The 11,497-nt window shown below is 28.9% G+C and overlaps 1 protein-coding gene and 1 non-coding gene across 2 annotated transcripts; both read left to right on the forward strand.

Moving 5' to 3' along the window:
- The first annotated feature begins 248 nt into the window (after positions 1-248).
- Positions 249-9,850, forward strand: LOC123293256 (zinc finger protein 708-like). The gene is made up of 10 exons (XM_044874015.1): positions 249-639; positions 701-784; positions 2,782-3,150; positions 3,615-3,743; positions 5,157-5,501; positions 7,064-7,196; positions 7,492-7,634; positions 8,563-8,680; positions 8,900-9,089; positions 9,674-9,850. The coding sequence occupies exons 1-10, from the start codon at positions 285-287 to the stop codon at positions 9,830-9,832; spliced, it is 2,025 nt and encodes a 674-aa protein (XP_044729950.1). The 5' UTR covers positions 249-284; the 3' UTR covers positions 9,833-9,850.
- Trnai-aau lies at positions 5,985-6,058 on the forward strand. Its single transcript has one exon. It is a non-coding gene; the product is annotated as a tRNA-Ile (tRNA).
- Positions 9,851-11,497: the final 1,647 nt, after the last annotated feature.

An 11,497-nucleotide genomic window follows, 5' to 3' on the forward strand; every position in this document is an offset into this window, starting at 1 on the left:
ATTTTACTGCACATTTTTCAAAGGTGGTTTTGAAATCAAATAGACAAAAAGAAAAAGGCATATAATTTATTTGAAAATTGGAATCATGTACGATGATCGAAAATGATTGATATTTTTTTTTACAAATAAATAATGTTTAATACATATTTGAACATGTTTATAAACGCTTGAACGGTACCCTTGTCTTGTGAACGCTTCCGAATTGTTGTTGAAATGTCATTTAGACATTGGCATTTAGAGAAGTAAACTATTATGATTGTTTAATTATTTTATTAAATATAAATATGTCAGTGAATAATCTGTGTCGCCTTTGTGCACTAAAATTTCCCTCAGCATCACTTAAAACTTTACAAGAATTAAAAAGTGAACAATTCGATGCACTTATCTTACAATATCTACAAATTCAAATAACGGAGAATGATGGCTATCCAAATACGGCTTGTAAATTATGCTGCAAAACTTTATACGATTTTGATCAATTTCTTGTCAAAGTTAAAGTGGCTCAACACAAATTACGCTCAACTTTTGGTACTAATTCATCAATTACGGATATAAAAGAAGAAACTCAAACAGAAACCTCAAGTTTATTTCTTCAAGAGTTTCAAGAAAAAAATGTTAAAGTTGAGACTAGCGATTATGGTATTTTTGATTTTGTTTGAAAATTTTTTGTCTTATACTTATTGAAGTTTGAATTTTTTAGAGAATAATTATGACTCGATGGATATGGATCACTTTTTAAATGACTATACATTAAATTTAGATGAGAAGTCTGAAACTAAATCGGGTAATTATTAACAAATTATGTTCTTTAAATAAAAATGTAGAAATATTATGAAAACATAGGCATTAACATTTTTATTAGCCAAATGTATAATTTCAAATGTAGAGTTTAAGAGTCGATTACTCGAAAACTAAGCCGAAACTCGAAAATTGGTACTCTTCATTTCCGATTTGTTTTACTATGTTTAATCATATTCTATCGTCAAATCACGGCGCCACAGTTATCTTACTCTCCCCTTTAAAATAATATTATATTTGTAATGACAATACAAGTTTAAGACTTGAAAATAGTGGTCTGCTTGTCAGGGACGGATTTATGCGTAGGCAAAGTAGGCCTGTGCCTACGGCGACAAAAAAAAAATGGGGCGGCAAATAGTTCGTTTCAATTATTAAAAATTTTTTTGTTTAGTAAAAATGTGAATTTTTTTCAATTTTAGTCAATTATAATCATTTGAAAAAGTCGCCACTTCACTTAAACTATATCTAATCACTATGTTCGCGAATGTCACTATCCTGGAAGTTTTAGAACACTGCAGTAGCAGTAGCAGTAATTGTACTGCGGAACGTTCATTTTCATGCTTGAAACGTATCAAAACTTATTTGCGTTCCACGATGAAAGAGAACAGACTTAATTCCTTGGCTATAATGTGTATTGAAGTTAAAACTTTGCTACAAGTTGATCTGAACAAAATTATCGATACATTTACTGTTGAAAAAGTCCAGTGTAAATGTACATTGAAATAATTGTAAAATGTATTTTTTGTTTGTTTTGTAAACCTTACTTATGATTAAAAAGTTATTTCATTTATTATATTAAATATTTTTCAATTTCAAAATAAATAAAACAGATTTCTGTTTATAAAAAAAGGCGGCACTTTGATGCCTGCCTATGGGCGGCAAATTCGTAAATCCGCCCCTGCTGCTTGTATATCAACAAGGTATGTCTAGAAGTAGGATTGTCAGTATTTTGTTCAGACTTTCCACATTTACTGAGAATATGAAAATGAAACACAATCTAACCAAATCATCAATATTTTGCGTCTTCGTCAATACTCTCACGATCAATAATAATGCCAACAGTAATGGGAAATTTCAAACAAATAAACTACATAATTTTGTAAGAAAACTGCCTATATTAAACCTATATTTACTGCAAAAAATTAGCAGTCGGATTTAACTTACTTACAAAAACACAACCTTCCAATAGTAAAAGAGAATTTAAAAGGAATTATAAAATATATATTACTATATATACTTTATTTTTCAAAGGTGTTTGGATTTACATTTAATTTTTAACTGACTTCAAACAAAAAAGGAGGAGGTTCTCAATTCGGCTGTTTTTTTTTTTTTTTTTTTTTTTTTTACCTTAGAACTTTTGAGTGAGTAAACCGATTTTGATAATTCTTTATCTATTTGAAAGCTGGTGCTTCCCGTGTGGTCTCATTTTATTTTGATCCAGTTTTGACAACGGCATCCATGAGAAAACCATAAAAGTCTTCAATTTGCATTAAGTATGCACGACAAAAGAGGGCAAATAACTCAATATCACGCCAACCGATTTCGATGATTCTTTTTTTAGTGACAAATTAGTTAGTGTACTTCAGATTCACTAAAAATCACAAAATAAAAAAAAACTTTTAACAAAAAGAAAACCGACTTCAAAAGAAAAACTTTTCCACAACAAATTAATATGCACTAAAAAGCAAAAAAATAATGATAATATAATGTAGTTAAAATTATTCTTATTTTTGGAGTCGGTGTCAGCCAAGCTAATGTAGAAAACTGTTCTGTTAGAGTTGTTTCCTTGGCTGACACCGAATCCAAAAATAACAATAATTTTAACTACATTATATTATCATTATTTTTTTACTTTTTAGTGCATATTAATTTGTTTTGGAAAAGTTTTTCTTTTGAAGTCGGTTTTCTTTTTGTTTTAAAGTTTTTTTTATTTTAATAATAAAATTTGGAATAGTTTTTAAGTTAAACTTATAAATCTTGTAGATTCAGAAGAAGATGAAAAAGAAGCAAAATTGAAAGCGGAAAATGAAAAAAATGAAAAACTAATAAATAAAATTAATCATTGGAAATGCTATAAATGTAATATTCGTGTACAAAATGCTGAATGTTTAGAAAAACATTTTAAACGTGTCCATGAAACTGATGTTGAATACGTGTGCACTGAATGTAATGCACTTTTTAATAAATTAACAGAATTTGGAATACATTATAATGGACATGGCGTAATAAGACGGTATGCGGCAGCCAAAATTAGAACTGGAAATCCACAAAAATTAAAATATTCATGTGAAGTTTGTGGAAAAGGATTTGCTAAACCATCAGCTTATAAAAGTCATAAAAATACACATTTAGGTTTGTTTTTTATATATAGACTTAAAATAGACTAATTTTTTATAAATTTCCTTTAAAATTTATTTAAATTATGATCTTATATATGATTACTCTAGCAAGTTTTTTTCTGTTACCTTTATCTTCCTTTAATTTATCAAATTACATTATTCACCCCACATTTTCATTTATTTTGTCTAGGTTTGACGAAAAATATACTCAGGTCTAAAAATGTACCGCTAAGAAAAAACACGCTAGACAAATAATTGGAACGAAAAAAATATCATACATTTCACTAAATTTAAATAATTAGTTTATTAGGCAAACATATTATTGCACTAATAATTGAAGACGTAGCTTTCTGAACAGTATATGGGCCATCTCGTAACGATGCAGATGCAGCCATAATATTTTTTATTTTTCATATGTCCCCAAAGAGGACATTTTTCATAGTTAAGAGGGGTTAAAAATGTGTTTTCTTTCTTTAGGAATTAAAAGATTTACGTGTGAATTCTGTGGTAAGAAGTTTACATTAAAACGACATAAAGAAATTCATAAGTTAACAGCTTGCTTAAAACCGAACGCAATCACCAACGACGATTCACTTAATTTAAATAGTAAGTTTAAAATTGTTATTTACCCACCCGTTCTTTAATCTTTCGTACCAACGTTTATGTCATTGATCGGTTTATTTATTAATTAAAATAAGCAAATTATGTTTTGAATTTATTTTTAAGAATGTTTGGGTGATCAAAATTATACAAAACGAATGAAAATTTAGTATACTGAAACTACTGTGAAAATTTTAAAACCATTCACTAAGCCGTTTAAAAGCTATTATGATTAAAAAAAAAAAAAAAAAAAAAAAAAAAAAAAAAAAATTAATTTAAAACTTGGTTTATACTCGATAAAACAAGTATCTATACAAGCAGCTGTGGTATAGTTGGTTAATCCGAAATAAAAGAAGAATCTTCATCGCTATTTATACATGCAGTGAGACCTGGTTAAGTGACAAATCAAGGTACCTGTAAACTTTCCTCACATATAGAGGTATTCCACTTACCCAATGTCTCAGATATCCAGGTGTAAATAAATATCTGTCTCTTTCACTCAGGGTTCCATTAATAGAGGTCAGAATACAGGTTATTTCCTTATTAAGGTGTGATTATTAAATAAAATAACGTATTATCGAATACAAAAAAGATAGTGCTCAAGTTCAGCATATTCGGAAAAACGTACATGTTCTAGTTTTCCTTGTCCTTCTCAACATTGTGATTGAATTTTATCTTTATTCTGAATTATTCTACAAAGAGTAGATTTTGCACATTAAATTCGACACAGACTTCAACGCGTGACTCTTCATTTTCATAAACGGATATTAACTTCAGTCGCTCACGTACTGATAACAATTTGAGCCTTCGTTTCGACGTCTTTCAAACAAACATCGTTATGATAGTAAATGAAAACTAAAACTGAAGGTCGTTGAGGCTCAAAATTAATTAAGAGTGGAATTTGCGGATAGAATAAGAATAAGTAAGTAAACAAACAAAACGATGTTATCTTAGTTCTCAGTTACAGAGGTTAAAGCATATAAAATCCACTGCAAAAAAAAAAACATATTCACTGCAAAAAAAACTGTTTATTTACTTTGTGACAAACTACAAAACGTATATATTGACGAATTGCAAGATTTCATTACATTTCTTTCCGATTGTATCGCCCATGCATTCTTTAACAAGACCTGTAACAAAATGACTAATTCAATAAATTGTATGGTTTCATCTTTTAAATGAGTTGTTGCAGGTTTCTTTTAAAAATGACAAAATTAAAAATTTCTTTGTAGAAAAAAATTTGTTCATTAAATTTTATTTTAAAACTAAATATATACATATAAACATTAAAAAAATATTGATTTGAAAAATCGATCTAATACTAATTAAAATCAAAAATTCAATTTCCAATTCAATCCTACTAAAACTCACTTCCGATTTTTTTTAAATCTTTAACCAATTGATTAATAAATTTTATAGGAAATTATTTAGAAACTGTTGATTCAAATACTTCAACAGCACAACCAATAGTAAGTGAGCAGGAATTGAAATCGAAATGGAAATGTGACACATGTGGTAACAAATTTTATACTGCGTACATTTTACAAAATCATCAAAAGAATGTTCATGGTGTAAAGAATCCAGAACATATTTGTACCGTATGCGATATAATATTCGACAACAACAAGCAATATGAGGAACACTTAAAAACAACACATGGTATAGTCAGTAAACGTAAAGCAGGCTCAATGTGGAAATGTGATAAATGCCCGAAAAAGTTTAATCATTTATCGAAATATTTGCGACACACACTTATTCATACTGGTTTGTATATTATTGTTTTTGAATTCATTAAAATTCGTTTCTTAAATTACCTTCTAATGTTTGTGAACTCTCATTTGAGGTACTCTGCACTAATTTTATGAGAGTTCGCCGAATTTCGGATAACCTGGTGATTTAAATCTCCAAAGCATCCTGATTCCTTATTAAAAGTGATTTTGTTGCATTTTCACACTTACGATATGTGTGTATTAAACTGTATAGAATAAACATTACATTTTAATTTTGATTTAGAATATTCAAATATCATTCTTTGATTTAGAATGATATTTAAAGACAACCATATTTTTAAATCTTTCAAGGACCTACATAATTGATAAGTCAATCATGAATACTATATACGAAAATGTATGGTGTCTAGAGGTGTTATAAGATTATAATTGAACTTTGTGTTCATGGAGATTTAGAATATCTGTAATTCGAAAAATAAGTTTATTATTTTCTATAATTTGGCACGTAGTATACAGTGGCCCATTAGCTCAGTTGGTTAGAGCGTCGTGCTAATAACGCGAAGGTCGTGAGTTCGATCCTCCCATGGGCCAATAATTTTTTTAATAATGAAAGATGATCAGATAAGGTAATTCATTCTTAACTTGGAATAAAAACAATTTATTTTTTCTTAATTTTAGACCTTGGAACATGGCATTTAAAAATAATTTCATATAAATAAGCGCCTTTTAGACGTATTTGCAACAACGTTTTTTTTTTACTTTTCTAATACATACAATCCAATTACAATTCCATAGCACAAAGCACAAACATTGTTCATTTTTGTTGACGTTGTGTGATTCATGATCTAGAGAGCTTTATCTTAGAGAGGATTATCGTAGGGTTAGATTATCAGTTTGGCGTGATCTATTTGTAAAGAAGTGAAATTGGATAATATTTTTTGCAAAAGAAAAGGCTATTTTCTTTAAAGGTTGTTTTCTCTAAAATAATTGTATTTACATGAAATCGTTTTTAAATAAAATGACACGGTTAAAAATTTATAAACCCAATTTGATCACCTTATGATATGAAAATGGTTTTTGTTAGTTATGATCTGTCACAAGATCCATAGACACAATAAGTACTTTTTTGTAGATAATTTTACGTTCTTTAAATTTGTATTCTATAACTTTTTTATTTTCTTTTGAAACCCATTAATTTCAATAAGAAGTCAATCTTTTTTTTCTTTTTTTTTTTAAATATAGAAGCGTTTTTTTATTCAAAAGACCAGATGAGACCAGGAAGCAATTTTTCACGAACATTTAGTATGTGACTATAAATAAAAACTGGAGGTGCTAACGGGAATTTCTATCTAAATTATAAAAAATTTAGTATCTGTTTTAATAAGTTTGCGCTCCTCGAGCTGTTAATTTTATCATAAATAGTTTGCTCTTAGAAACAAATTTATCCTACTTGTTATTTAATTATAATTCCCCTTCTTTCTTCTTTTTGTTAAATAAAAGATGGTCTTTGAAAAGTATTCAATCTTATTAATCTTATGATTTTTATAAGAAGTAGGTAACAATCTTTGGAATTAAATAATCATTAATTTTTTTTAGGCGTAAGACGTTTTGGTTGTAAAGAATGTGGTAAAAAATTTTATCTTAAAGAGAATTTAGTTGGTCATTCGTTAACTCATAAAAGAGCTGAAGTTAATGAACACGAAGTGCAATGTAAACAGTGCAATAAAACGTAAGTTATTTAAGTTTTGTATCCTGTATATTATACGCAAGCGTGGTACCAGAAAATTTTTTGGAAGTGACAATATGAAATTTTCCCAAGCATTTTTTAAACTGTTTTTTTATTAATCATTAATTTAATATAATGTCATGTTCTCACATTTTAGTTTATTTCGTTGCCTAATGATCCTGAATTTTGTTTCCATTTCCTTACTCTTTGGTCGAGAGGTAATATCCCCCCCCCTCCTGGATCGGCGCTTGATTTTTAATACATAGGATAAATTTTAAATGCATATCTTATCTTACAGTTGTAAAAATCAATACATATTGGAACGACATTTGAAAACACACATTCCAATTAGTGAACGTTACATACATATATGCGATATTTGTAAACGGAAATTTGTTTCAGCGGAAACTTTAAAAACACACAAAGAACAATCTCATAAGTGTACGTATTTTATTCTTACTTTGTTTACATTGGTAGAGTAACAAATCGTGGATTCATTATTGGAAATGCTTGTGCAATTTGTTACACTAGACAATTTAATAGGGAAAAATTTGTCTTATTTTTCATATAACAATCAGATATTTTATCTAAACCTACAGAAATACGTAACTCTTTCTCTTGCATCTAATCATTTTTTGAACTTATCTTATCTTATATATTTAAACGAGCAATTCTTGTATATATATAAATATATATATATCAACGATCTTGGAAATGGCTCCAACGATTTTCATGAAAATGAGTATGTAGGGGTTTTTTGGGGCGATAAGTCGATCTAGCTAGGTTTCATTTATCAGAAATGTCGTTTTATCCGTCTTTTCATGAAAAATTCATCAGACATCTATTGGTGTATAACGTAATTAATGAAATACAATGCAAATTATAACATAACAAAAAGGAGGCGTTTGAGTAGTCTAAAGTGAAAAATATGACTCTTGCTGACATCTATTGGCGAATAACCGAGCAAAGCTCGGTCATCCAGATATTATACATTATTAGCCATCATTACACATATGATCACATATATTTTAGCAACAAAATTTTAAAATATCTTTAAAAGTAAATTTAACACTTGATCACCATCATGGATCATAAGGCTTTCTTAAATGTTATCTTCCATTCTTCCACGAATCTCTATGCGAAATATTAAAGCGACTATTGCAGGACACTGACTGGGAGGCAAGCAAGCTGACCGCTTGAATCTAGCAGTACATTGTCAAAGTGAGGAAGAGTAAAAGGAAAAAAAGTTGACTCACCTTCTCAGTCACTGCTCCGTTATTTTTTTTATCTACCAAATTGGTTACTTTATTAATGTAAACCAAACCACAAAAAGAAATACGTTTATTTTGCAACGCAAATTATTTTATAGATGAAGAAACTTTCATTTGCGATGAATGCGGAAAACTTTTTAAATCTAAATATCGTTTAGCTGAACACACGAATATTCATAAAAATATAACATTCAGTTGTGAAATATGCTCCAAAGCGTAAGTTTAATGATGCTAATGGTTTTCAAGCTTCAAAATTCCTGAATGCTATTTCATTTATTCAAAGTTTTATAGGGTCTTATTTTCAAGACTTTGCAGTAAGTAAATAAAGATCTATTATATGGTTGGCTTGACTATTCAAAATTATGAGATTCCATTCAGGATTTTTGTATTAATCTTTTACGGTGGCATTATTAAAATATAAAAATTTGTTTATAGTTTCAACAGTGTACCCGCGTTAAAAACTCATAAATTAACGCATATGGAAAAAAGAGTTGAATGTCCAGTATGTGGAATGAAATTCCGCCGAACTGGTCAATTAACTCGGCATTCAACAATACATTCGGGTAAACGGCCACATGAATGTGCATATTGTCATAAGCAATTTCGACAAAAATATGCCCTCAAGGTAAGCTATAATATTCTACCCATATAGACCAGTTTCTAGCCCGAAAAAAAGTCATTGATTACGAAATATGAGCCAACACGTCAAAAAAGAGTCATTGATTATGATTTATGCCCTAACATGTCAAGTAAGAGATCCCTTCACAACAATAAGGGGTCAGTAAGGTCAGTGTAATACATCTTGGGTATGGAAAATTGAATGTTCATTATTTCTCGAAGTGAGTGAAAATCACTGGATTAAACTAGAATTGATATTGTAAGAAATCTTCCTAATTTAATGTGTATAGTCTCTGTGTCAACCGTTCGAGCGACACTATTTCACCATGTTGTTTCGGTGTGAACTTAATCAGTTAAAAAATGGCAAAATACTTTTTAAAACGGCCCCCAAAATGTTCTTTGGAAGAAAAATTTTTATAGAAAACCATTTTCCTATCTAATATTGCGGAGTCCTTTTCTCAATGTTTACACATACCGACATAAAATATATATCTGTATAATTCGTAAGCAATGCCTCTTCTTCAGTCATATTTACACTCTTAAATAGATTAGTATCTAATGATTAATAATAATAGAATATTTTGTTTAAAGGTACATATGCGACAACATACTGGTGAACGTCCTTATTCGTGTATAGAATGCAATCATTTCTTTGCCAATGATGGTAATTTTATAAAGCATTTAAAAGGACGTCATGGTCTGCAGAACGTTTCCATTGCAAATCGGCATCGATATCCATTTGATAATTAAATAATTGAAACATTCCTCTTAGAGATCGATAAATTTCTTTCAAATAACATAGATGTCTGAAGTCAAGTTTGATCAATTATCATTTTCGATTAATGAATGTATATTGATTAAGATATTTTACCTAAAGATCGAATTCTTTAAGTAAAATTAAGCTCTCTATTGACTTACGAATTAATTGTCAATCGGAATTAATATGTAAAATAGTATAAAATTCAGCTCTCTAATTTAATTCGAACTACTAATTAAATATATAAACAATGTTATATCATGTCATTAGAATTTTATTAACAAACTTCATAAAAATATATCATACAAGTTGAAAGTTGTGGAAGCAGTTAATGTTCGATGAGTAGAAATCAAAAAATTAGAGAAAGCATTTATGATGTTCGAAAAAATAAATATTCTCTGCATGTGTGTGGTAAATTTTCTTTTACGAGAAAAAAAGAACAAGAAAGGTTGATGAAGAATAGGGCCTAAGAAACTAAGCATATTTAGAAATAAAATAATTTCTTAAAGGTTTTCACTAAGCAAAAAACAAATTTATATAATTATTTCTGAAGCAAGGTGGTTTGCAAGATGGCGATAGAAAAGGCGAATCGTAACGACAGTTTATCAGAAATATTTTATTAACTGATGAATTGTCTTTTTCATTACGTAGAAAATATAAATTTTACTAATTTCAAGAACGTGCCCTTGAACGTGGTAACGTGCCCCTCAGCTCAATAATTATCGATTTAAAAAAATCAATCATAAAATAAAGAAAATAGTGAAAAAAATGTCACCGATATTTCAATCCACCTCAGTATAGACTCGACATCCCCTCAATAATTCCATTTTAGAGGCCACCTATAACATCAAGCTTGTGAATCTGTAAAGTTTCAACAAAATGATTACCCTACACATAATGGTATGAGAGTAATACTGTTCCTAAAATAATAAAAAATTGACAACGATATCTCAATCCACCTCAGTATTGACTCGGAATACTCTCAATAACTTCATTTTAGAGGCCGCCTATGACATCAAGTTCGTGAATCTGCAAAGTTTCAACAAAATGATTGCCCTATACATATTGCTATGGAAATAATATTGTTCCTAAAATGTTCTTGTTTAGGAACATCTTCGGATCTATATCTAAGCGAAACATTTTTGTAGTATTTTCTTAAACAATTTTCAATAGCATGATTTAAAAAATTTCAAAAATTAACACAAATAATTATTATTCAATTTTTACAATAAACTTAATTCGGAAAAAATAAGTTGTTTCACTCATTTTTTAAAGTTTATTTTTATTTTATTCACCGAACTTTTCATTTCTTCCTACCTTCCAACTTGATTGTTGTTTTGTCAGAGATTTGAAATTCAAACGACTGTATTGTTATTTTTAAAATATTTTCATATTAAAATCCTTCTCTCCGCTCCGGACAAACATTATGGCATGGGCTATTCGAATTATTTCTAATAATATGAAGAGAAGAGGTAAGGAGGACTATCTCTGTGTTACAAGAAATGTCTCGTAACGAAAACAAAATTAACATAGCGCTGGTGTTCTGAAATATGTTTTTTTCTAAAAGAAAGTTCCAAAAGGTTTTGAATATTTCAGATTATACCTTCTTCACACTGACGCCCTTTTGGCCAGTAACTGAAATCTTTGAAATATTATTT

Source organism: Chrysoperla carnea, chromosome 2 (genome assembly GCF_905475395.1).
Source record: "Chrysoperla carnea chromosome 2, inChrCarn1.1, whole genome shotgun sequence".
Taxonomy (NCBI): Eukaryota; Metazoa; Arthropoda; class Insecta; order Neuroptera; family Chrysopidae; genus Chrysoperla; species Chrysoperla carnea.

What these genes read in the sequence shown, in the direction of transcription:
- LOC123293256 (XM_044874015.1), top strand. Translation starts at nt 285, where the DNA reads ATGTCAGTGAATAATCTGTGTCGCCTTTGTGCACTAAAATTTCCCTCA. An exon ending in TGTAAACAGTGCAATAAAAC is followed by an intron (nt 7,197 to 7,491) that starts GTAAGTTATTTA and finishes CTTATCTTACAG; the next exon opens with TTGTAAAAATCAATACATAT. An exon ending in CAAAGAACAATCTCATAAGT is followed by an intron (nt 7,635 to 8,562) that starts GTACGTATTTTA and finishes ATTATTTTATAG; the next exon opens with ATGAAGAAACTTTCATTTGC.